Raw genomic sequence first — 27,429 nt, forward strand, 5'->3', positions numbered from 1 at the left:
TTTTTCCTTGGTTTGCCTCTTTGACTTCCTTCCTCCTGTCTTTCTTTAACTTTCTTTGGAAGACAATGGGTCATTTGTCCTGGAAAGCAGTGATGTTCAAGCACTAATATACATGCAAATCATGCAGGGGGCGGTTTGTCTTATTAAAATGAGGATTCAAGAACTCTGGTTAGGCCAGAGATTCTGCATTTGTAACACATTTCCTGGTGATGCTAATACTTCACATCCATGGACCACATTCTGAGGAGTAAGGCTGAATATAGTATTTCCCAGATTCTGGACTTTGCTAACTGCATCTCTGAGATGCCTTTTTTTTTTAAAAAAAATTATTCCTAATTTATCCCATGCATTTTACTAAATTAGTCTTTTTACACTAAAACCTCGAACAGAGTTGGCTTTTTTGGAAAGAACACTTCATTAGTAGGGCTTTGTACTTCCTATTACATCTCATTAGCAGGCCCAGGTTGGGTTGTCTGTGTTTTTGTGAGGTTTAGATGGATCAGTGGGATCAGGTGTTGCCAGCCTAAACCTCCCTTCATAGTCCTTCATCAGCCAGTGATGATCCTTGCTTAGACTCCTTGTCACAGTCCCAAAATGGCAAGATGCCCTTGAGGACTCCTGTACTTTCCATTGCCATCCCACTCTACCTTTCTTTCAAAACTCTACAGAAGCCACTTTCTCTATGAGTTCCTTCCTGTCCACTTTCCCAAAAGAGTTGCTTATTTTCCCTCTCTCTCTTTTCTCTGTTCTGTACTTTCACAGAATCAAAGACCGGAAGCATCTTGCAACATCACCCAGTCCAACTACCTCATTTTATGGATGAGAAAAACAAAGGCTACAGAGGCCGAGGGAATGTCCCAATGGTACAATGGCCATGAGGGTCAGATTATCTAGAACTAGACCTGTGGTCATTTGAATTGACAACCACAAAGTCGAGAGTGACTTTTCAAAGAGAAATTCTGTCATTGGATGAAGGCCAAGCACAGAATATCAGAATGATAAGGGCAGATGGAACACTGGAGATCACTCTGAATTACCAAAATAAATCAATGAGGTCAAAAGTTGGGTAAGTGCCCTTCTGAGATCACACAGCTCCCTCAAGGAAGAGCTAGGGCTTAACCAGGGACTCCAAGGGGAGTAGGGATGGTGACGGTAAAGGGACATGGTCAGATGGTTAGAGAAGCAATGTAGTTTGATGGAAACGTGGGACTGGAGAGGAAAGATGGGTTCTAAAAGGATGATGTGACTGAGGATAAGGCTTTCCTAAATGTCTGAAGCAGAGAAGATACTCCATTAATGCTTGTGGGATGAAGGAATGCATAGACATTAGAAGTTGGAGATACTAGGACAGGATGTAAACAGAATGAAAGAGAAGATGCTAAACAGTAGTATGATGTTGGTCTGGGAATGATACTGGTGTCCTTTCTTTTCTCAGTGAGTCAGAGACTTGGGCAGAGCATAGCTTTCTTGAAGAGGAAAGAGGAAATACTGGACCCATTTCTAGCAAAAACATTATTTCTGTTTCAGTGGGGAAGGAGTGGACTGTGTCTGGACACACTTGAACAGGGGTTATATTGGGCTGGGGGTGGCAGTGAGCAGGAACTGAGGGTAGCCTCCCTGGAGGCCTGGGCTCCATGTTACAGCCTTAGATAGTCACTGAAGGGCAGAGAGGTAACTAGCATACACCTGACTACCTCTCCCCTCCCTACCCCTTTTTCGAAGGAATAGGACAGAGATATTAGGCAGACAGCATCAATGAACTTCCCAAGCAACCTCAGGGGCCTGTAGAGCCTGGAAAGGATGGGGTGGTGATGCTCCTTTAGAATGTAAGCATAAAAGAGCCAGGATGGGAGGAGAGGAGGTGCCCTCTGGTTGGCTTGGCAGGCTGGAGTGTAAGTCACTGGGAATGCTAACTCAGGAAAGTCTCCTTTGGTTTGGAAAGAGGAGAGTAGATAAGGAAGACTGCTAGCTGGGTCCCACAGAGTTTGGGCCTACTTCTCTTTCTGCTANATTAATTGACATGATTTATTGAGTAACTGTTAGGACCCAGGCACTTCATGTATTTTATGTCTAATCCTTACAACCTTGAGATGTCAGTTTTGTATTCTCATTTTTGTAGATGAGGAAACACTGAAACTAAGGAAGCTCCTTCTCCATATTTACCAGGGTTTCTGGTTATCTTTGACAGCCTGCATGAGGATAAGCAGCAAGACCAAGAAGCCATTCCAACTTAGGATGCCTGTAAATCGTGTGCTTTGTTACCTATGAGACCACGTTGGGAATATTCTAGATACAAGAGATTCAATCTTTTTGGTACCAGGGATTGAACCCAAGGACACTTAACCATTAAGCCACATCAGCAGTCCTTCTTATTTTTTTTTTTTTTTATTAGAGACAGGATCTCACTAGGTTGCTTACAGCCTCACTAAGTTGCTGAGCCTTGCTTTGAACTCGTGATCCTCCTGCCTCAGGCCCAAACTGCTGGGATTACAGGTGTGTGCCACCACATTCGGCTCAATTTATTTTATTTTATTTTTTTATGGTGCTGGGGATTGAACCCAGGGCCTTTGCATGCTAGGCAAGAACTCTATCAACTGAGCTATATCCCCAGCCCTCAATTTTTCATTTTAAGGAAAACATTGAAAAAAAAAATGGAGTCCTTCAAGAGAAGAGTGGTCAGGATAGTTATAGGTCTATAAATGCAGTCATATAAGGAACTGGGGATGTATAGTGAAGATTAATGGGAAGCAATGTGGAAGACACTTCTTCAGCCTAGGAAGAGGGGTCATGTAGAGGACCAAGAAAGGAAGTTCTGTGTGACTGTGGAGGATGAAAAGAGGTCAAATGAGTGAGGAATCCACTCAGTTCAATGCACAAACACTTACCGTGTACCTAGTTTGTTCCAAGTGTTGTACCAAGTGCCCACGAGGGAAGCAGAGGGCGAGGAACAACTCTGGTTCAACATTAGGAAGAACTTTCTGAAAATCTGCGCTGTCTAACAATGGAACAGGCTTATTGAGAAGCAGTGAGCCTCCTCTTCCTATCTTTAGAGTATTCAGGAGGCTGGAGGCCCACTTATCAGAATGTGCTAGAATGAATCTTTTGTTGAGTAGTAAGTGGGACTTACCCCTTCCAGTTCAGAGATTCTGAGTTCAGAATGTGCTTTGGCAGGCTAGAGTGTGCTGGATTGAGAAAGTGTCACGGTGACGCTCCCCTCCCCCTTTCTGCCCAGCCCTGTCCATCCAGCTGTGTGCTTCACATTCTCTGATTTGAAGTGAGCCATGGAGGGCCAGTTACACTGGAAAGAGGCTGCCATCTGTGACAGGGATGATGGAGTTCTGGCGGGTTTGTGTGGGCTCAAGGAATGCGGCCTGGAAGCCATGTACACACAACCTGCTTAAGAACATCCCATTGGCAGAAAATGTTTTCTTCCTCTTTCGCCCTCCTCTGTTGCTGTGCCAGGCAGGCACAATGGTGCCTTTGAGAGGGGCAGCTGGAAGGGGGTGTTGGCAGAGGCACTGGAAGTAGAACATTGCAGCTGGGGGTGGGGGGGCCCTAATTCATTTCCAGGAGTGAGCCGGCACTGGGTGCCAGTTTCCAAAACAGAACTGCTGTTTCTCAGAGCTCACGGTGGTGGGTTTCCTCAGAGTTGGACCGAGGGCAAAGTCTTTTCCTATCCACCACTCTGCCCTCCCCTAGCTTAGAAAAACCCTGGTGTGTTAAGGCATTCTTGCTCTGGGTGCAGATTAATAGGTTTTGCTGCCTGTCTGAGGAGCTGAGACCAATCTGGGCTGGAGGAGGTTTTCTGAGGAGCCCAACTCTCCTGCAGGCAGAGCAAAGCTGGTGGCCTTAGGGACCCGCTGGGCTCAAAGGCAGTTAGGCCTCTGGGCAATCCAAAGGGCTCAGAATGGAGACCCTTCTTCTGCCCTGCAGGATGATGTCCTGCAATCCCACAACTGCCTGGCACCCTTGCTGCCATATGGGCTCTGCCCACTCACAGTCTTAATTCTGGTGGGAAAGAGGTGGGAGAACCCTGGCATTTCCTGTCCTGGTTCTCAGTTGTCCCAGACCCTCTGCTACTTTCAAAGATCCCAGTGACAGCTCAGAACAGGGTGTGGGAGGTCTTTCCACTTGATGCAGGGTTAGGAGTAGGCCCAGGTGCCAGGCGGCAAGCTCTGCCACCCCCTACTCTGTGTTACAAATGGAGCAGGATGAGTCCCTTTTATGCTAGTGGCTTCCAAAAGAAAGGTGTGACTTAAAGCTGGTCAAGTGGCAATCTCTATTAACGTTCACACTAACTATGGGATTTTCACACTCTGGTTTAATTTTACAATCAACAAATAACTCCGGAGGAAGTACTTCACTTCAGCCTCTGTGATGGGCCTGGAAATACAGAATAAATAAGAAAGACCTTGCTTCAGAAAGCTGACTGCCTAATCTCCATGCCAAGTCCTGGATGGGAAGCCTTTCATCAACTCAGCAGATACATGTATTAGGTGGAAAGCAGAAGTTTAATGCAGAGGACATCTCTTACTGAAGGTACCTAGCTCTTTAAGAGAGGGTGCTCTCTCCTTAAGAGTCAATTCTTCTACTTTCTTCATTCCTTTTCTAATGAACACTAGGATCAGCAAGTTTATGGCCCCACATACTGAGTTAAGAAAACTCTAGCCAACAGGACATATTTGTATATACTATTCTCTAACAGTTCACTTGTAGAAGGAAAAAAAAATTGAAGTGTTTTCCTCCCTGAGGTCCCCAAGTCTCTGGAGATGGTGATGGGGATCATGGATTCTTTTCAATATTCTAAAATGTCTCAGAGAATGAATACATTTCCTACTGGCGGGGCCTCACAGTTCATTATTACTTAAAAGATGTATTTGTTTGGTAGTCATTGCTTGGGAAAAGTTATTCTTTTACCAAGAAACCTTGTTGGCTAAAAAGCTAAGCCCTCTGGGGCAGAGGTTAGCTGAGAGCATCTTCCAGAAACCTGTTGGGTTCTTACATAGCTTATAAATCATGTGACCTCCAGCCTTGGTCCTCTGAGATTTCCTGGGGCCCTATCACACCTACCATGTATTAAACCAACTTCTTTGAGAAAGTGTGAGCATTAGACTTCATCTTTAAAAAACTTATTCCTAAGTCTTTGGAAGACAAAAGTATATATTGCCAGGAATCTAAAGACAAAAGAAAATCAAAGCAATTCACCAGGAACAAAGGAAATGGGAAAGAACTAAAAAATAAAAGCATATGGATGAATAGAGACTTGAAGTGAACTATAGGGTACACATTTGTAAGAAATAAAAAAGAAGGTCTTTTGAGAGAAAAAAGTTATGTATCAGAGATGCAAGTGAACAATGGGATTTTCTAAGGGAAAATTGACAGAAAAAATTTCTTCTTGGTCAGCGGAACAATTCTAAGCGTCAGCCAAGGAAACTGGTAGCAAATGCATGGTTGAAAGAAATGGAGAGATGGGATGATGGGTTGCCTTTAAAAATGGACGACGATTTGACAAAACCAAAGAATCAATCACAGAGATTCTCAGGAGGCCTGATGTGAAAGACAGGAGGGGAGAGGGCTAATGTTATTATGGGATTGTAATGCGGCCAACATTCCAGTGGTGCTGATCCATTGGTGAGATTGTGGGTTACTTTTCTTTTTTGCCCCTCTGTATTTCAGGATATTCTAACCAGGCATTTGCATTACTTTTCAAAGCAAGGGAAAGAGGTTAGATCACATATTAGCAGGGAGCAGGAAGAAAGCCAGGTAGAGACATCAGAGCACTGGACTTGAGTGGGGAAAGGAATAGACTAGAAGGAGGATCTCTCTCTCAAGACCATTCTAGTCCTACTTTTGCCTCTAGGGTTTGATGCACCATCTGATCACCCCTTTTATTTTCTCAGGTTTCCCTTCCATTTATTCACTGTGGCGAGGTGGATGGGTTGAGGGGTCACTTTTTACTTTCTTTACTCCAAGCTCTGACAGGCTCTACCTGCCCAGGCTGAGAAGGTTCATAGCCCGACAGAAGACACCCAGGCTTAAAGATCTCTTCCCCTTCGATTTAAGAGTGTGCAATCCGGTGTGTGGATGCCAAGGCAGAATAAGAGAATGGCCCTCTTACAGCTTGAAAGCCATGGGTTCTTTTTCTGTCACATTCTGGCTAAGTGAACTTGGTCATGCTACTTAACCTATAAAGTCCTTCATTTCTCTCTTTTGAAAAATAATGGCACTGGATTGGATTGGAGTAGCTCAAGAAATCTGCCTAATCTTAAATTAATTAAGACTCTTTTTTTTAACCCCTTCCCCTCTAGTACTGGGGATTGAATGGAGAGGGGCTACTCTACTGATCAACATCCCTGGCTCTTTATAAATTTGAGGTACTGTTTTGATAAGTTGCTGAGGCTGGCCTTGAACTTGTGATCCTTCTACCTCAGCCTCTAGAGTAGCTGGGATTATAGGCCTGTGCCTCTGTGTCTGGCCTGACTCATTTTTTTATGAAGCTTCTTTATGCACACATACCTATGCTTAATGTTACTTTAGTTTTTAGGATTCTCATAGGTGAGACCCACCCAGATCATGATATGGTACCTGGTTCACTCCTGCTTTTTAAATCACTTTTTTTTTTTTTTTTTGGTGGAGGTAAAATTCACAGAACATATAACTAATCATTTTGAAGTGTAGAATTCAATGGCATTTGGTAGAGTCACTCAATGTCTTTTTAAGGTGTTAGGTTAACACAGTCAATTGGGTTGGTTCTTTTTTTTTTTTTGGTACTGGGGATTGAACCCAGGGGCACTAAGCCATACCACGAGCTCTTTTTTGTAGTTTATTTAGATAGAGTATGTAGAGAGAGGATCTAGTTGCTTAGGGGCCTAGTTGCTTAGGGCCTCACTAAGTTGCTGAGGCTGGCTTTGAACTTGCAATCCTCCTGCCTCAGCCTCCTGAGTCACTGGGATTACAGGCATGCACCATCAGGCCGGGCCTGGTTGGTTCTGTCTTGTTATTTAAAAAAAAAAAAAAAAAATCCTGCACTGTACTCCTATGCTCATCTCAGGCTCAGATGCAGGGAATTCTCCAGCTCTAGGGTGAGAAGCACCGTGGAGTCAGACAGTCTATGAATGCATTTAGTGTGGATTGCCCAACTTCTCTCCAAGGGGGTTTACCACACAGGTTCCCACCAGCAATTTCTGAGAGTTCCCATTTCCGCTCCTCCTTGCCAACAGTGGCCGGGAAATCCTTGTAGCACTAGAGAGCAGGTAAAAGTAAGGAAACAATTTTAGCAATATCAGTGTGAAGAGAGTTCAGGGACCAATGGTGAGTGAAAAATGCAGGTTGTAGCGCAGGAAGGGAGTGGGGGGGTACTTCAGGTTTACCTGTAGCATTTTATTTCTTTGGTGAAAAATACCAAAAGGAAATAAAGATACAATACTGAAAAATCAATTCTGAGTGAGGGGGAAGTGGGACTTTTTGATAAAACTGTCCTCAATTGTTTTCTGTTATTTTTTAAATCCTCAAAAGGGGTAACTGATATACAGAGATCCCCAAATAGGCTGGGTTTTTTTTTGGAACAGCTTCAAGATTTGCATTTATGTTTCCCAGTATTAGGATCATTTTAGTGGAACTGGCTAGCCTTCTCTTGTGAACATTGTTTTAAAGATTAGATTAAATATCAAGGAATTGGGGGAGTTCTTATTTTTAGGCAGAAAAATTAAATATTTCTGCAGAATGTAAAATGTATGCTCAAATTGAAGTTTGCCTGGTTTATTCTACCTAACTGTGATCACATCTAAAAATCTTTGCAAGGCTATTCTGAGCCTGGGGTGGGGGAGGTGACTCACTGTGAGCCTTCCTCACCTGTTTATGCAGGTGAGATCAGGTTAGGATAAATATAAAGGGCCTCTTTGGAAGCAAAGAGGCATTGGAGAGCACCCTGAGAGGAGGTCTTGGAAGCAAAGTATCCAGCACCTGTTTCAGGTAGACCCCTATACCTCTTTCTATGGAGACCATTTGCAATATTTTTAATGCTCCCTTCCTGATAAAGATAAAAATCTTATGCCTGATTTTAACATTACCTGAAATGTCACAATGAATGAGACTGTGAATAATTAGCAGACTGGATAGGTCCTATATGAGGTTGAGAATATCTGCTCCAGACTGAGCTTCACAAGGACCTTTACTACCCTGACACTCTTGGGTTTCTGGGAAATTGGGATGGAAGTCTGACCTGACCACTCATAGGTCATGAACCTCAGGTGAGCTCCTTACTTTCTCTTAGCCTCCTGTCCCCCTGCTCTGGAAAGGTGATTAGGACACTTGCCACTTAAGGCTGCTTTGCAGATTTAGGGAGATGTTTAGCACTACTGCCAGTTAAATAAACAAAAAATAAAACAACAACCCCAAGCTAGGTGCCATGGTACATGCCTGTAATCTCAGCAGCTCCGGAGTCTGAGGCAGGAGGATTCCAAGTTCAAAGCCAGCCTAAGCAACTTAGTGAGAGCCTATCTCAAAATAAAAAATAAGATGGGCTGGGGATGTAGCTCAGTGGCAAAGAGCTACATCAATCCCAAGTACTAAAAATAAATAACTAAACTTTCCTATCAATTATTAAATAAAATTAATTAAATAATTAATTAAAAAACCCCAACCCCTGAAAACTTTAATTCAAAATAATGGTCTTGTGAGATAGGTCAGTTCCCTTCTACCTCATTTTACAGATGTGAATTGAGACTCAGACATAGTTTAGTGAATCACCTATCCCAAGAACAGAACAAAGCTAATCCCAGGACTTGTGAGTTGGGGCCCCTTCACTATGCCAGCCCTGGCCAAGTTGTCTGCATGTGAGCAGCAGATCTGGGGTCACCTTCTTCCCTGCTTGAGTCATTGGGCTGCCAAAACTGAGTTCAGAGTGATCTGACTGGGATCACCCAAGTGGCTGCCTGAAACTCTTTGGATCTAGTTTCCTTTGTACTAGTTAAGTGAGCACTATATTAACCAGTCCTCTTGTGTTTCCTGGGCCATTTTCTCTTGTCAGCTGGGCTATGAGCTTTATTTCGGAGATGGGATCAAGTCTCCTATTTCTTCTCAGCCAGCCACTAACCTCAGAGAGTCTGTAAACCACGTGAATGACTTTCAGTGGAGAACTTCCCTGCACAGTCTCATCTGGGCTTTAGTTTCACCAACCAGCCTTTGACTAGAGTGATCAAAACCAAATAATGGACTTCACTATCTGTACTCTGAGTTCCTTACAGTTGTGCCCTTTCTCAGGTCACCAAACCCCTCAGCCGCAGTTTCCTCATCTGCAGGGTGAGGACATGAAAATCTGCGCAGCGTGTCCTGTGGGTCAAGATAAAATGAGATGCTGTGTGGAAAAATCTTTTGTAAGCTTTAGGGCAGTTTTTGTCTCTGACTCGCTCCTGATGTTCACCTGAATTTCTGATTCCTTCCTCAATTGAGCAGTAGGAGTGTGTCCTCTGATCTTTGCGAATCCTTTCTCAGCAGAGTTGTGTAGCTGCCTGAATTGAGAGAGAATCCAACAGTCCCACAGAACAAGGAGGAAGAACTGTGGATCCAGGCTGACAGATTTGCTGGGTTTTGACACTTGGTAGGTAAATCTCTGCTCAACTCCCTCCAGAAGACCTGGAATCTTCTCTTCCCAGTTTCCAGCAAAGAAGTCTTGGTCAAGTATTGAATGTATCTCAGCATCATCTTAAAAATGTGGCAATACTTGCCTTGCCGGTTTTTCTATCAAATGAGGATGTATCAGGGTAGGCAGTTAAAGCATGTGACTTTGTCCCTTTTTATTTTTTTCTCTTCCTTCTATTTACCCTTCTAACTGTCGCTGCCTTGTTTTGCTTTTTCATAAAATGGAGGTGATAATATAATAATCCTTGGCCTACTTAGTTCACAGGGCCATGGAGTGACTTGGGATAAAAGCAGTAGCAGGGTTTTGAAAAACAGTGAAATGAGGTAGAAATACCTGCATGGGGTGTTCTGGGCCTCACTGACCTGGAGCTGGTAAGTCGTGTGTTGGTCCCCACAGGCCTGGGCTGTTGTGTGCTGCAGCAGCCACGTTTAGAAGGTCATCTAACAGATTCTTTTACCTGCTTTTCCTGAGGTCCTTGATGCTCTCACAACTACCTGCTATGCTTTGCATTCTCTCTACACCTGTCACTCAAATGCCTTGTCCCCTAACCGTAGTTTCCATCTGAATCACACAATAGTGGGCGGACCGCACATTCACTATTCTTTGAATGCAGAAATGGTGCCTGCCCCAATCTCTTGGGCTGTCAGAAGCCACCATCACATGACAACCTCACCACCCCCCTTCCTCCAGCTTACCCTCATGAATAAATACTAAAAAGACTCGTTATAGGGAGATAAGGAAAACAGGAAGTGTTTTGAAAAGTCCCAACAACCCACAGTGCGAACAACCCCATTCCTCCAGAGGCCACCAGTGTCTTCTGCTACTAAGCCACCAGCCCCCTGTGTGGTTGAGGAAGTGCTGCTGTGTCTTAGACCTCGAGGGGACAGTGGGGCAAGGCCAGCCTGGAGCCAGGAGGGCGGGCCACAGAGGCAGGGGAGCTGAGCTGCTGTATTCTGGGCACAAGGTCAAGGCCAGCTGCAGGGAGAACAGGCAGTCGCTGTGTGCAGGCCGCGGTTAGGCCAGGGCTGTCCCTCACTTGTGGTATATTTAAAGAGATCCCACCAGGGGATCGTGCCAACAGGAAAAATGCACACAGATCTCTGTCAGCCACACTCAGTACCCTGGCCAAAGCCTCCTCCTTCGGCCACAGTTCCCTGGTGGTGTGTTTGTGTGTAAATAGAGGAAGGCTGGCTTCTCAGCCTCTCCCAGGTGTAGGTGACTTCAGCCATCTACCACCTGGGGACACAGGCCCCTGGCTCCTGGGCCTCTGTGCCCACTGACTGAGCTGGCAGAAGTACAGGGGATTAGCTAAGGATTCGTGCCTCCCACTCTGGTGTCAGTAACCTAGCAACCAAAGGGGAGAGGCAGGCAGGCAGATGAGTCAAATAGAGCTGCTCAGAACCTCTGGCTTAGTGTTTGTTTGTGAAAACTCCCTGGGAGTGTGCACACAGCCTCCCTTCCGGCAGGGAGTGGCAGTGGCTGGGCTTTCCCACAGTGCTTCTGGCCTAATGCTCCTCTCAAAGGGATGTCCAGGTCCCAAGCTTGGAGTACCCTTTAGGGAGGCTTTGAGACCAGGCCAGGGGAGCCCAGGGTGGCTGAATTCTCTGGGTGCCTCTCACTTCTTTTTTTTTCCTCAAGTGGAGAGGAGTCTACAGGCTTGAATCCCACCGAAAGCTAAGGACTCAAGAGCCTGAGGTGCCCCAGCATGAAGACAGTGGGTGTGCACAGAAGTTTGAGCTTTCGGGTAGCCAGAGACTAAGGAGAGATCTCATGAGAGACTTGGGGAGAGCAGGCCTGGAGAGGGGTGGGGGTGAGAAGCAGGCTGCTTATCTACCAGGGGAGGGGCGCCGACAGGCAAACCATCTGAGGCAGGTTGCAACAAGTGCTGGAGGAATTAGGAACACACCAGAGCACCCACGAGATCAGCTGCGTAATTTGTGGGGCTCAGTTCAAAGTGAAAATGCAGAATTCTTTGTTTAAAAATTATGAAGAATTTCAGGACAAAGACAGAAGAGCAGGCTGGGGTTGTGGCTCAGTGATGGAGCGCTTGCCTAGCACAGGTGAGGCACTGGGTTCGATCTCGAGCAATACATAAAAAAATTAAACAAAATAAAGGTATTGTGTCCATCTACAACTAAAAATAGGGGTTCTCTGAATAGGAATTTTGTGAAAAACAAAACAAAATGAACAAACAAACAAACAAAAAACAAAAACCAGAAGAGCACTGGAACAAGGACCCTTCTGAACATAGGGGGCTTTGTGACGGCTCAGCTTGCACTTCATCAGGCTAATGCTGCACATCTGGGAATTGCTCCTTGAAGCCAGTGGGTGAGCTGGGGACTGTTTGGTCAAAGCTCAACCCCCAAACCCCTCACCTCTGCTGCTTCACAGCCACCAGTTCCAGACTTGGACACTGCCTCTACCCCACAGCAGCCCCTCACCCTGTGATGGTAGTAATTGTCCTTATCTTTTTGGGGGGGAGGGAGGCAGTTGGGTGACATTGAAAGATGGCTGAGGACCAGAATGGACTGAGGGTCCCAGAGCTCCAAGGATTCTCTGGACAGGCCCAACAACCAGAGGCCTCTGGGCAAGGTCATGGATGTGTGTGGGGACAGGACAGAGCACCAAAAATAGAGTGCACTCTGGCTCTCCTTTTAAGGACCCGAGAGGATATATTCTTGAGAATGTACATATGATATTCCAGGAGCAGAAACCAGTTCAAGAAAACTTCTCCCCACCTGGAGCTTACCTCCAACTCAATGTGGTCGTGAAGTTTCTTGCAGGTGGCTGCAAAGGTCTCCGAGGTACCAAATTCAAAGTACCACAGCTTGTTCTTCATCCTGGAACATAGAGCAGAGAGATGGCTCAATATTCTGTACTTGAAATGGTCAAGGAACAGAGTTAGGTTATTTGGTCCAGGAGGCCCAAGTTCCCAGCATTCCCTAACCTTACATTTTTAGCACTTGTTAATCGGATGATCAAGGAATTGAAACAACATTTACAAAGTGTTTTTGCCAGGAACTTAGAGAAAACCCACTCATTTCTTATACATCAGGACAACTCTGGGTGAACTGGTAACTGCTCACTGAACTTCTCTGAACTTTTCCTGATGCAACTTGAAGCAAGTAGGAGAAAGTCCTGCTTGTCTTGAAGTGCATCAAGAGAGTTCCATGGGAAATCAACCAGAGGTGGCAAATGACAACATGCTGTCTTTTCTACTACTAATTCAGAGGGACTTTAGGCAGAGCCCTCTTTGGAGTATGGTGGGGTACAAAGGGAAGCCTTTTGAGACTTAGGGTGTGCAATCAGGACAGAGGAGGGATAGATCCACACTTACACAGCCAAAATATGTGCTGCTTTGTCTGTTCTCTGTTTGGGGGAAGCAGAGAGAAGCAACAGATTTGCAGAAGAGTTGTTTGGTAGCAGTAGCCACCCCCCCCCCCAATTTTATTTGCTTAGACCATGGTGACCATTCATTTAGAGGTAGATGTTGAATTTGCTTCAAAGTAGGAGCTCACCATTTTAAGCTTTAAAAATTTTCGACATTTTCTTTAGGGGTAAGGCAGGGAGGGGAGGGAGGGAGAGAGAGAGAGAGAGAGAGAGAGAGAGAGAGAGAGAGAGAGAAATCAATGGGGTCCCCATGTAGCTGGGGCTTTGCAAAGTCAGATGGTGTGCCTGACACTTGGTGGTTTTGATCAGATGGTCTCACCAGGAAGTGTTTCTGAAGGTATTCCATTCCTTCCACCCCAATTGTCACCCCATTATCAGGGTCTGGCTAAGAGAAGGGACACCTGTCCAGTTTACAAGCTGACAGATTTTGCTAAGGAAGGATTAAACAAAATCACATTCCTCCTGGCACTCAGGAGAGAGGAAGCCACCTTGAATGTTGCTAATCCTCTGTCCTCAGATTTGTGGACCAAGGAAAGGAGCATTCTCCAGAGGGTGGAAGGCTCTTATTTCTTTCAGGTTTTCCTTCGGCCATAGCAGATGACTCATCAAAATGACAGACATTTTCTCTGCATTTCTTCAACAGTCTACCCAGAACTTGGAGGTGAGACTGTATTCTTCCATTTGTATGAAGATTTCTAAGATCTTACTGGTTGGGAATTAGCGCTTTTTTTTTTTTTGTACCAGGGATGGAACCCAGGGCTGCTTTACCACTGATCCACATCCTCAGTCCTTATTTTTTTGAGACAGGGTCTCACTAAGATGCTTAGGACCTTGGGCTAGGGATATAGCTCAGTTGGTAGAGTGCTTGGCTTGCCTGCACAAGGCCCTGAGTTCAATTCCCAGCACCAAAACAAAACAAAACACAAAAAACTTAGGACCTTGCTAAGTTGCTGAGGCTGGCCTTAAACTTGCAATCCTCTTGCCTCAGCCTCCCAAGCCACTGTGATTAGGGGTGTGTACCACCACACCCACCTGGGAAGTAGACTTTTTGACCATTAGTGTGCATAAAAATACCTGATAAATGAAGAAGGAAATAAGAGTAAGTAAGGTGTAGGGAATTAGGCCTCATTAAAAAGTTGGAAGGACTGGGAGTAATTTAGACCAGTGCTTCTCATCTACTGTGCCATGATGTGTGTGCCTGATATATGGCTCTCCTCTGCCTCCAGGGTGGCAGGTAGGGACTGGGGCAGGCTGAGCCCCAGAAAACATTCTCATCTGTATTCTCAATGTCAGGAATAAATATTTTCCATTTTTAAGCATGCTCTGTTGTTAAAAAACACGGGCAAGCATTATTCTGGATTAGGGATTCTCTGAACAGAAATGTGTGAAAATGCAGATTCAGGGTTGGAGCATCTGATCATTTTATAACACTGCTGGTTATAATGATATGGAGACTCCACCCATAGTTCTCAGATGTTAGTATGCATACAAATCTCCTAGGGAATGTGATTAAAACACTGCTTCCAGGGCTTCAATCTGTGGGGACTATCTGTGGTGTTGTGGGGTGGAGCCCAAGAATATGCATTTTTATGAATGTCCTGGTGATCGTTATGTGTATGGTCAGTGGACAGGACTTTGAGAAACATTGCTGTAGATCCCAGTGCATGAACACCATGGACAAGAACAGAACTCATTAGGCCTAAAGGAGTGGACTTCTCAGGGAGGAGAGAACGGGAGTCAGTTGCCTTTCAACAGTCAATGGTGGAAGAGACCAAGTAACGGGAACAATACAGATCATCATAACACCAAGGTTGAGCATCCCTCTCCGGCAGCAAGAGCATCTCTGTGGCCAGAAGACTTGTACTGTGATTCCATTTTCAAGTACCACTGCTGGTCTGAATCATGGCTTTTGAAAGTTATTGCGAGGAGATTTAGAGTTTTAATAAAAATTTCCGGAAGCCACAGCTATTTTTTTTTTTCTCACACATGGTTCTCCTGATGATCTAATAAAGTGAAGAAGTCATGGGTAGGTCAGTATTGAAGAAGGACAGAGGGAATCAACTGCACTACTCAGCCACTGTGCTACCTTTGGAAAGTTGTTTGATCTCTTTAAACCTCAGTTTTCTCATCTGTGAAATGGAGATAATAAGATCTGCTTCAAAGGATAGTTGAGAAGATTAAATAATAGCAAAGTGCCGCACATAATACTTATTGCTTACCAAGAACGTTAGCTACTTACTATTAGCAAGTATTAGTTCAGTTCTTTTGAGTTGACATATTTGTATAAAAGAGCAAAAATGATAGATCTTATTTTGTAGCTATAGATATAATATAGTCATAATTTTGTAAGCAAGAAAAACATGTAATTATATTTGTTAGATCAAGTGTCTTGACTTTTGGCTAAAATGTATGTTCCCCCTCGTGACTAATTTAATAGGATTTTTTTTCAGAATCATAGACCACACTCAAATTCTTGGTTCATTATCTTGACTAGTCACATGATTAGCCAAAGATATGATGTGATTGCAAATATGCTTCTGAGAAAGTGCAGGTTTGATGTGAGACAAAATATTTATAATTCAACAAACATTCATTGAGCCAGAGACCAGGAAAGGGTGTACTAGATGTTATCCACAACAAATGCAGCATTCCACAAAACAGGCATCTGAAAGGACAGATAAGGAAGCAGATCATTTTGTGATGCACTGAGTACTATGCACTGGGGTATAACAGAGGAGGGATATACCCCAGTGCATAGACCAAATCTTAGACGGGTCAGGGGAAGTTGCAGCAAGCATCCTATGCGGGATGCCAAGTAGAGGTCAGTAGGATGTGCAAGGAAAGCAGAGAAGGCGCAGGACAAGCATTCCAGGAAGAGGAAGAAGCCCAGGTGTTTGTTTTCCATTACTATTAACAAAATACCCGACACTGGGTAACTTGTAAAGAAAGGTTTATTTAGCTCATAGTTCCAAGAGCATGGTGCTGGCTTGACTTCTGCAACAATCATGGTGGGAAAGCAAAAAGGGGAAGTGGGTGTGTGTGGAAGGAACACGTGTTTGAGAGGAAGCAAGAATAAATCAAGGAAAAAGAAAGAACAAATTAAGGAAGCTGAATTTGCCTTACAAAAACCCACTCTCAAGGGAACTACATTAATTTTTTTCATGAAGATGGATCCCTTATAATCCAAATACCTCTTAAAGGCCACCCCCCACCCCCGCCTCTCAACATCATTAACATGGGGAACCAAGGCTCAACATGAGTTTTGTGGGGACAAACCACATTTAAACCATAGCACCAGGCAATGAATTAGAACTCAAGGTGGGGCTTGGCCAGGTTTGGTTGGAGAGGCAGACTGGGGCAAGATTGTGAAGACAGAGATGCTGCTCTTAGGTGTCTGGGTTTGATCTTAAAGTCCATAGGGAGTCATGGACCAACCTTAGGTCAAAATGGGGGTGGTGGAGGTAGTAGTGACTTGATTAGATTTGTGGTTTTTATATTTTTTGGTACTGAGGATTGAACTTAGGGGCACTTTACCACTGAGTTACATCCCCAGTCCTTCTAATTTTTTTTATTTTGAGACAGGGTCTCTTGATGTTGCCCAGGCTGGCCTTGAATTTGCAATCCTCCTGTCTCAGCTTCCCAGGTTGCTGGGATTATAGGCATACATTAATGTGTCTGGCATATTTGTATTTTTTAAAGATTATTCTGTGCAGCTGTGGAGAATGGACTGGAAGGAGTGAAACAGAGACTGGAGACTAGTTTGAATGTGATATAAGAATCCAGGAGAGAATTGGGAAGGGCCTATATAAAGATAAAAGGTGTTGGGGGAGATTCATAAGCTAAAATTTTGGAGGTAGAATTGACAGAGCTGGTTAAATTGTGAAAAGTGAGTGAGAAAAGGTTAGTCAAAGAGACACCTAAAGTTTTGTCTCAAATACCATGATAGATGACAGATACCGTTTCCTGACAGAGAGGCACTAGAGATCAATTCTCCGGGGGTGGTTGTCTTTGTAAGTGAAGGATAGAACTGTTTTGGCTTTGGCCCATCCATCCATCCATCCATCCGTCCATCCATCCATCCATCCATCCACCCATCCATTCATCTGTTTGTCCATCCATCCAACCACTGAGCATTTATTGATAATAATTCTGGGTCTGTGTAAGACCCGTAGGTAAGTGACGAGTAAGACAGGCAGGATTTCTGGCCTCACAGAACTTACCTGCTTTTAACAGCTTCACCAAGACTCTAACATTTGACCACTGACCCACAGGAGACTATGTGTTCAAAATCTAAGAGCTTCTATTGTGATTTTCTTTGTTTTCCAGATAGGTTTTTCTAAGTGGTTCAGGCTGCCCCTGAACTTGTGATTCTCCTGCCCCAACCTCCTAAGTACCTGGGACTACAGATGTGCACCACCAGGCTTGTCTCTATTTGTCCCCTTTTAACACAGGCACTTTTTGTTTAAAAGTGAATGCATTCTTGTCTCATGACATTTTTTTTAAAGATTTTTAGTTGTAGATGGACACAATATCTTTATTTTCATGTGGTGCTGAGGCTCAAACCCAGTGCCTCACACATGCTAGTTAAGCGTTCTACCACTGAGCCACAACCCCAGCCCTGGCTTTTTTTTTTTTTTTTTAAACTGGGGATTATTTAATCACTGAGTCACATCCCCAGCCATTTTTAAATATTTTATTTAGCGACAGAGTCTCCCTGAGTTTATTAGGGCCTTGCTAAGTTGCTGAGGCTGGCTTTGAAATCTCCATCCTTCTGTCTCAGTCTCCTGAGCTACTAAAATTATAGGCATGTGCCACCATGCCTACCATTGGGCCCTTTGGTTTTTGTACTTTGTTAAAAAATTTTCATGTCTTACCACATTTATTTCTCAGAAGAACCCTGGGAGGTAGATACTCTTGCTACCGATAAATTCAATATTGGATCCTCCTCTGCCTCATTCCTTTCTTCCTTTTCCTCTCCCACCAGCAGCATGGCACTGCCACCATCACCTTTCCAAAGCCTTTGGTAAGAGCCTGGAGGCAGGGGATATCCTACAGTTTGAAGCAGGAGACACATCTCCTGCCTCCCTGCCAGCCAGACAGCCTCAGCCCCAGATGTTCTGTCTTTTTTGAAGATGATTCCCCAGCCACTTTCCTGCCGTCATTGAAGACTGCTCCCAAACGTGGCCTTGGGCTTCTATCTATTTCATCTTTCATTGAACGAGAAATGGCATTTGGAAGCTGCAAGGCCAGAGTTTAGGCCTGACTTTGTCACTTCCTGACTGGGTTAATTATTTAAGTTCTTTGACTCTTCATTTCTTCTTCTACAAAGTAGGGACACTATTTTCCACACATCTAAGTTGTGAAGGTTGCAAAGCTCCAAAGAGGTGTGCAAGGCCTGGGAAGTGCCCCATGACGCTCCTCCCTTGTTGCTAGGAGTCCCAGTCTCTGGAGGACTCATTCCCCTAGGCCACAGGGACAAGGGCAGGAGCAGTGTGGGGGTCTATCCCAGGTGGCCAATATTTTCTGAAGAAAATAAAACTAACAATGTTTAAATGGCTGCTGGAACTCGTCCTCCACATCTCTCTTCCTGAGTTTACTTTGGCCACTCTTTCTTTCCCTCTCATAATCACCTTTCAGCTGGAGGTGACTAATCCTGAACCAGTTGTCCTGAGGTTGATTCCCAGATCCACAAGACTGCTAGGTGCCCGGTCAGGCTCCAGTCTACCCAGGTGAACTCATTCTTGAGGCAGAAGATCCTCTTCTGGGCTCGAAGGGGCTCTCAGCCATGTAGAGGGATGAGAAATAACAGTAGTGACACCATAGATTGACTCTGTTCCTCGGATGTCTTAATTTCCCCGTGGTTTATAAGAAAATAACATCAATTACACACTAGTTAGTTGAATCTTTTCATTTGACAGATGAGGGGAAAAAATGAGACTAATTAAAAGTGTTCTTTTATGTTTGTCAGCCATTTCAGGCTGGAATCAGTCATCATCGTGACAGCTATGAATAGCCTGGTTTCAAGGGTGCCCGTAAGTGAAACCAAGCTAGCTGCTGGGCATCTGTACCAGCAGAGGCAATGCATTTAGCTCTCCCCACCAACACGAACTCCTAGTGGCCCTTTTCTGAGAATCAAGGAAGTTTTAAAGGCAATGGACTTTTGAAGTTGTCAGAAGTCAAAACATGAAAACATTTCTTTGGGCTCAGAAGTTTACACAGAGAACACTATAGTTATTTCTAGAAATAGAATCCCTTGAAGTGAAGGTGTTCCTTTTTGTGGTTTGGGCTTTGATAATCAGGTTCCCTGAGTAGCTCATGACTCAAATAGTTAGTTGGGCCCTCGATGTCAGTCAGTGTCAGGTTGGGAGACCTGCAGGGACACATGCTGCCCATGGGACGGTGGTGTGTGTAGGGGGCAGAACCAGGTGGTAGAGGCTATGCTGGACTGGCAGGCAGGAGGCTGCCTTCCAGCCTCTGTTCTCATACACACCATCATGCGACACCACTAGAGTCACTTGTGATTTCTAGGCCTCAGTTTCATTAACTTTTCTAATTTCTAAGGTTTCTCTAAGTTCATTAAGCAGTCTAAGGTAACACCACACAGGACAGGGTGGGAGGACCCAGGGGCTGCACAATGGTCACCCTGTGGCACAAGAATGACCAGAGCTGCCATTTTTAAAAGAGAATCCAGAAATGTGTATTTTTTAATGTAAAATCTCTGGAATATTAGTGCTGGAAACTAATTCAAATTTTTAAGAGAACATTGTATAGGACAAACCCTACACATCTGGGAAAACTATACCTAGCTAACAGGCCCCTTCTATACATTAATTATAAATTTTCATAAGGTTCAGATCAATGAAAAAGCAAAACAAATGACCTCACATAATATCCTTTTGGGTTTGCTGGGTTTGGTGGTGTTATTGCTACTACCATTGAAGAAACTAAACTAGGATCAGATTTTTAAGGTAAATCCTAATCCAGCAAATTAAGCAGGCATCGCAGAAACACCAAAAGGGCAACTGCAACTACAGTTGAATTATATATAACTGAATGATAAATGTTAGTGATAATATTGAGAGCATTTTACCTGCCAGATCCTATGTTATTTGAATCCCCAATGACTTTGGAAGTTTAGTAATTGTTTTCACCCAAGTTTACATCAAGAGTTAAAACAAATCAAAACAAGGCAGGTGGACTCTAAGGCCAGGAAGGGGCCTGTGACTGTCACCTCACAGGTGCTGCAGAGGCCATCTGTATCACCCGCACACTCAGCTGCCCCGGGCCATCAGAGGGCTTATCACCACCTCTAATCCACCCTGCAGGCTATCCTCTGTCCTCACTGCTCATCATTATGGGCCCTTGGTGACCCTCAGGCACGGAGCTGCGGATAGAATAATCTTTCCCAAGGCGCAGCAGTGGCCCCTTGGGTTCAAGGGAAAGTGAAAACCCAGCAATCAGGAAGGAGGCTTTATAAATAGCTGTTCTTGTACTCTGAATCGGACTCTTGTGCCTGCTGCTCCTGCCAACAGATTTGTGTTGGCTCAGTGTATTTCAGCTTCAAGGAGCAAGGTATTCTCTGGCTTTGTTCCATACATGAGACAAGACGGGTGTTCATGGCACTCAGGAAAATCTAGGCTGATGAATGATGACCAGAGATCAGGAGGGAGTGGGCAAAAACACAGAGAGCAAGAAAGCGGGGAGAGCTCAAGAAAGGACCTAAGAGGGGAAAAAAGGCTGATACTGGAGGGAGAAACTTGCTCAGGATGTAATTTATTGTTTAAGTATGAAATCCTCTTAATCTATGAAGACACTTAAGTCATTTGCATATGTGAAAAATTACCTGTAAAATCACAGATGACAGATTGTTTGCATTTTAAGTGCTCTTGGGATTCAGGGATTCCCAGCCAAGGGATCACAGGTTCCAAGGAGTCTTTTAAAATATAAATAAAATCTGTGAGTTGTTGTCAACATGTCTTCACACAGAATAGAAATAACTTTGTTATTTGTTATTAAATAACAATAATAATAATTACTATTACTTAATAAAGGTGACATAGGCTAATGGGTTAAATTCCTTTTTTATATAATTAAATCAATTACATTGTTTGGTAGCCAGAGATACTGATTGAATAGTAAATGGATTTTGAATAATAAAAATGGGAAAACTAGCGGGGCTGGGGCTGGGGCTCAGTGGTAGCACACTTGCCTGGCATGTGTGAGGCACTGGGTTCGATTCTCAGCCCCGTGTATAAATAAATAAAGGTCTATTAACAACTAAAAAAATTGTTTTAAATAGTGGGAAAACTACTACTAAAAACAGCTTTATGAGTGACAAAAATCTTACTCAATATGGCCTCCAGGGTGGGGAGTGGTGGGTGATGAACAGAAATACTTGATAGTACAGAACTACTCTCCACCAGGACTGGATGGTGGTTCTCTTCTAAGTCATGGCATCCTCATGGTAACTGTTAGGAACTGAGATCACTCCTTGATAGTGCAGCTAGGAGGTAGAGAGCTGGAAAAAAAATGCCAGCTCCTGACTTCCAGTCCTAATCCTTTGCCCCTTCAACCTCCTCCATGCCCAGCTTCCACTACTATGCCCTAGAGGCATCTGGCAGAAACGGGACAATCAACCCAGAAGATCGTGACTCAAAGCTGTGGGCTGGGTTTGCTCACATTTAATACCCAGATTCCATGCATGGCCACAGATCCCAATTCAGGGTTGGAGGCTCTCTGATTGCTTGGAATTCTATGACACTCATCAGAGAGTCTGTTGTCTTGGCCTCCCAATTGGTCTTTCAACTCTATCTACACTTGGCCCAAAGTAAACAAAGGGCCAAACCTACAAGCCTCTTGCCTACAGCATTTTCTCCCATCTTTCAGGGTAAGTCCAGGCATCAAAGAATGAATGACCTCAGAGCCGTGACTCTCTTTTCCATGCAAGTTTGTTTCTGTGGAGTATGGACACATTTACCCACACAGGCTCCTTTGATAGGCTCTCCCAAATTCTGTCTGGCACCTGACAATACCTCCTCCTAAGGGCAGGACTCCAAGCATGATGAAGCCTGCCAAAGTCTGAAATTGGATCCTCCCCCAAAGCAGCACATGAAGACATGCGTGTGCACGTGTGGGCACATGCAGAGCCACATGGGAAGGCTTCTCTGAGACTCATGATCTGAGATTACCCAACATGCTCACAGACACTGCTTCTCTGTGGACATAGACCCTGCAGCCTGACCAGAGAATTGCCATGATGGTATGAATGCCACCACTTTGGGGGTCTTGGGAGGGACCTCTGGGAGGCAGGCAAGGTGGGCAACACCTTGTCAGGAGAGAAAAGAATCTCTGGAGAGTCTGAGTCTCTAGGGTGTTTTCCTAGTGAGTATCTGTCCTTGCCAGGAAAAAGTAGCTCCCTTCCCCCATCCAAAAGGAAAAAAGACAAAAAATTCAGAGTTTGGCTCTTTCTTGGTAATCCCTCCTCCTTTTTAAGAGTTATTCAGTTATTCATGGAAAGAAAATCCCCTTTAGGCCAGTTTGGCTGGAGCATTTATCAGTGAGAAAAGTCAAATACTGGGACAAAAAGAAATCCCTGCCTGGAAGGGGAGGGGGAGGGCAGAGAGGAATGTCTGCAGTATTGCTCAGTCCAGGACCTGAAGGCATATGGGGACAGTTAAGACACAGGTAGGTGAGGACAACTTATTGGAACATAAGCCCCAAAGGCCTGAGAAAGTGGCTTTTTGCTAGAACTGAGCCTCTTGCAGAGGAAGGCCGCTTTCTGTGTCCTGGCCAACCAAGGCCAGGACACAGAAATTTCAAGGGGAACTGCCTGCCGGGGGCAGATGCAAAGTCAGGAAGCAGGTCTATACTGCTGAGATTGCCAGGTGGACCCCAAGCAGGACCTACAGAGCTCTACCTTGGCTCTCTGCATCTCTTTTTCTCCAACTCAACCTGGCCTTCAGCTGTCGGGATGAATCTCTGACCCCAGTCTCACATGTTGACTGCATGCCGGAATTACGTTAGCTGCCTTACACACCCAAGGGTCCCCCTTGTCTGATCCTGACAGCTACCTTCTGCAGGAGGTACTGCTAGGGCTATTTGTAGATGTGACAGAGACAGATGCACAGCTAGATGGGGAATGATATTATGGAGTCAGAGGACAGAGGCTGAATGTGCCTGATCCCCTCTCTCCCACAACCAGCCTTTCTGAACATGAGGCAGTGCCCAACTTATGATAGGTCAGGTTACAAAAGTTCCTTGGTTAAGCCAGTTGTTTGTCACTCTGAGCACATTTCCCCATAGAAACAATATTATGTTGAGGTTAGGTTCCCACACTTGCCCACAAAAGCCAATTAACCCCTTCAGTACCTGAAGTACAATGTCTAGTTTTGGAGGCAAGTTGGAGGAGCTAAAGGAGCTCTGGTTAGAAGACAGAAAGGCCTGGGTTCAAGCTGTAGTTCATTCATTTACTTCCTCTATGGGCTTGGGTAAGTCATTTATCTCTGTCTCTTAGTTTCTTCATGGTTCATTTGGGATAATATCACCTTCCTTGCTGGGGTTATTGGGAATATTGAGTGCGTATATATCATACATGATATACACTCGCATAAAGCCAAAATAGAATTCCTTGTATGAAATTGGCTTTGTGGCCTCATGAATCCTGTGTTCCTTGAAATACAAGCAGCATATCTTTCCTGCTTAATTTGGATTGGTGATCTTTGCTTTTCACCACTTGAGGTCCCTGGTGGTGACCCTGAAGTCTGGGCTGGGATATTGCTAGGATAGGGCTGGAGATGCCAGAGGGAAAGTGAGAAACAGAGGGAACAGGAAGGGTAGTAGAGGGCACACACTTAGCTAGGTATCATGTTTCTTTCTTTTGCTATCACAAAACTCCAGCACGGTCTGGTGACCTCCCCCTAAGCTTCCTGTGCCTTTCACACCATCGAGGCTTGATGCCTCCTGGTCAGATGAAGTCCAGAGAAAGTCCTTTCTTCAGTTTCCCTTACCTCTCAAGTCATGAAACTACTAGCAAGGCAAGTAAAAAATTCATTAGATGGGGCAGATGCCTGGATAAATAAATACCGACTCCCTTCCCTATCCCACCTCCCTCTTGTGCCAGTTCTAAAAATCTTAAATAGAAAAGCATCAGCCAGAGCCTTGCTCTGCCTGAGAAACTGTAGTATATACTGCCAGCAAAATCTTTTTGATTTTGTCCTTTTGCAAATCTCAGCCATATGCTCTGTGCTTTGCTTCCACTCTGACGTGTGTGACTTCTTACACTTGTGTGTGCGTTCTTAACACCCATTTCAGTGACTGTGATTTATGTGAACTTGTCATCCTCCGTCAGTACCTATCCCTGCTCTGTGGATGTGTGCTCCACCCCACCCTATCATTACCTGCTGTCTCTAAGGTCCAGCTGTCTCCCCTAAGAACGTGACTCATTCAGTTTGCCCCCTCTCTCTGTGCCCTTGGCAAACGTGCCCCAGCTGTAGGTGTGGCCCTGATGTTACTCAGGAGAACTGCTTGGCACCACCTCTGCCGGGCTCCTTATTTCTAGCCTACACCTGCTGCCCCTCCGTGGGCTGCGATTGTAGAGTTTCATTTGAACATTCTCTACTTTATCCCCCTTAAATCTCATTTTAAAGCTCTCCTGTTTGGTCTTCAAGTCTCTGGCCCAAAATATTCCTCTTGGTTTATGTGACAAGCTCCCGATTCCTTGCCAAGGGCCTCTCATTCCAGCATCAAAATCCATGGTCCAGAAGAACAGTTGTTCTCAGATTAGCTACAGAACAGCAATGCATTTCCCCACTGGTGCCTATTTCTTCTAAAATACTTTATTCTGCTTTTAAATGATTTCAGTAGGTTAGAATCTATATTAAAGTCTCTATAACATTGTACAGAATAGAAATAAATTTAATTTAGGCTTTCCCAGGTGTATTTAATGATTACCCACCTCCATCATATTCCTGTTAATTTTCTCTTGCCATCCTAGGGAATGCACATCAACAATGCGACTTACTATAACACGTGCTGGAAGAAGACAATTTAGGTAACTACCTCCACAGGCTCATCATGAGTTGACTCTCATGATGAGTGTGTTAACTATTCTCTTCTCCTTTTCCAGAAGGTCCAAATCTACCCTCTTTGGGCAGAGCCTCATACATTTGCTTCATTCTCTGCCCCTTCCCCCGCCCCAAACAGAATTGGGCATTTGCTCTTTTTTTCCATGTTCTATCTATTTCTTAAATCAGACTCTGATTTACGTTCTCTCTGACCTTCTGAGTTCCTTTTCTTTTTGAATCATCTCTTTTATGACATCTAGGAACCCTTTACTGATGCAAATACACTGACCTCTTAAATTTTCCTAAAGCCCATTCATTTTCAATTTTTGGTAGAGGATTAGTTTATATCTACAACATCAATAATTTGTGACCAAAGTCAAGCAAGAAAAATAAATAATTGGTCTCCACCTCGTCCTTATGTTTTTTAATTCCTGGGATCAACATGGCAACTTGGAAGTCCAAGCATGTTATGGGCCCAGGGATGTGCTGATTTGGCTTACACAGTGATTTTTTTTTCAACTGGAATACTGTACATACACACTTGGAGTCCAGATTCTCTTAGGAAATCAGTCCATTAATACTGGGTTCCTTATCAACCTGACTACAGTTGATTGGAACTGGCTGATTCCTTTAAGCACTCTCATGTTCTCCAGTTTGCAGGATCCCCCACTGTACCCAAAGTCTCATATCCATCCACTCTCTCATTTACATTAACTTCCAGGCTTCTATTGGCATTTGGATTTATGACCCCTCATATATATATATATATATAATTTTTTTTCCCTCCTGGAAATTTTCTTGGAAGCTGACTCAAAAATGTCTCCCCCCGGGCTGGGGATGTGGCATGTGCGGAGGGGCGCTGGGCTCTCTATCCTTCCCAATTGGACCCTCCTTCCTATCTGGCACTTGGGTCCTGAGTCCTAATGTGTGTCTGATTTCAAGGGCTGACTGGCTGCAGCTGGATGAGAGTTGAAGCTGCTGGTGTTTAAGCCCAAATGCACAGAAGCAAAATATCCACCTCTACCTCTTCTGGGAGAAAATATTTTCTGTTGATCTGTGTTTATAAGTTAGGGCACAATCTGGTAAGTAACTGACTATTCCACAATCATGAAACACTTGAGTAATAAACTTGACTTTTAATTACTGGAAAAGCAGGTTCTCTAGTTCTTCAAATCTCTTCTTTTTTACCCCACTGGCCTATTGTTGACTATCTCATCCTCCTCTCCTGCCTACCCATATTCTTATGATCAGTTAGGTGGAGGAAAAGGCAATATATAAAATCTGAACCAAGCCATCAGCTCAGTTTGGAGGGCGTCCTGTTACGTTATCTTCATCCCAACCCTGTGCATATCCACAGAAACCCTGATTATGAGTAGCTTGTCCCTCTCCCCACCCCAGTTCAGGGAGAAAGTGATACAGAAGAGGAAAGAGAGAACCTGACTCATTGGAACGCTCTGTGTTGACAGCTCCAACAAAAGCCAAGATAAACGGGGTGAGATTTTAATTTATCCAGGATCTTCCCGCCACCTCTTACTCTATAGTAACCCAAAGCTGGAGTTTACTGACACACTTTCAGCTCATTGAGTTCAAAGGCAAGGTAGAGTACTTGTCTTGATTGGCACTTTGGAATGCTCTCCAAAAGGGCCCACTTCCAAGATTAAAGGGACTCTCCATTCAATAGAAGAGAAGACGTCTTCTACTAGACAACGAGAAATTTCGATTTAAGTGTAGGTTCAAATAACACGAATATTCGGTGATTACAAAAGTCCCTGACACTTTAGTAATTTGAGGGCATAGAGTACATTCTTGGACTAAGGAGAGTCTTTCTTTCGTTGAAGAGCATTCGAAGATTGGGAAAATGCCTTCTTAGTAAAATGTGAAGTGGTAAGACCCCCTTTCCTGCAACTCCAAAATTTAAACACTTCTACAGTCTTCAAAGTAGAAATCTGATGACCCTCAACAGGGGTATTTATAGAGAGGAAACTTATGCCGATTGAAATCTCAAGTCCTGTCTAAAGCTAAGATTCTATAAATTATTACAGATAAAAGCCACAACACCATGTATTTGGATTAGAGATTTTCAATGGATTCATATATACCCTGCTGCATGTCCCCACAAATTCCTATGGCAACACCCTCAAAATTTCCAATCCATGTATTTATCGACTCTAATCTAGTAAACATCATGTGAGATAGTTGTGATTTCCATTTTACACAGCAGAACATTAAGAATCAGAGAAATGAGTAACTTCCCAAAGGCACACAGTAAACAAGAAAAAGGGCTGAAACTCAGCTCTTCAGACGCTGGATGCAATGAGCCTTGGGAATCATGTCTAC

At 44.2% G+C, this 27,429-nt stretch overlaps 1 protein-coding gene and 1 long non-coding RNA gene across 7 annotated transcripts in view; one reads left to right on the top strand and one right to left on the bottom strand.

Moving 5' to 3' along the window:
• Dgkg (diacylglycerol kinase gamma) overlaps positions 1 to 27,429 on the bottom strand; it is a 199,803-nt gene that overhangs the window by 55,424 nt on the left and 116,950 nt on the right. For 4 of the 5 annotated variants that reach the window (XR_007347933.1, XR_007347931.1, XR_007347932.1 and 1 more), the window contains one exon: positions 12,390 to 12,480. Coding sequence is in view for 2 of the 5 variants with exons in the window: in XM_015499958.2 (XP_015355444.1) it covers positions 12,390 to 12,480 (91 nt within the window). In the remaining 3 variants the exon portion in view is untranslated. Of the gene's footprint in view, positions 1 to 8,687; positions 9,739 to 12,389; positions 12,481 to 27,429 lie in introns of those variants that run through there. The other variant, XM_048804033.1, reaches the window with a different exon arrangement.
• Positions 4,123 to 14,990, top strand: LOC125617093. Of its 2 annotated transcripts, none has more exons than XR_007347935.1 (4): positions 4,123 to 4,539; positions 9,496 to 9,602; positions 13,607 to 13,691; positions 14,655 to 14,990. It is a non-coding gene; the product is annotated as an uncharacterized LOC125617093 (long non-coding RNA). The 2 variants fall into 2 exon arrangements; XR_007347934.1 differs by lacking the exon at positions 4,123 to 4,539 and adding an exon at positions 7,825 to 7,971 and having other exon boundaries at positions 9,493 to 9,602.

The sequence above is a fragment of the Marmota marmota genome, unplaced genomic scaffold, assembly GCF_001458135.2.
Source record: "Marmota marmota marmota unplaced genomic scaffold, marMar, whole genome shotgun sequence".
Lineage (NCBI taxonomy): Eukaryota > Metazoa > Chordata > Mammalia > Rodentia > Sciuridae > Marmota > Marmota marmota.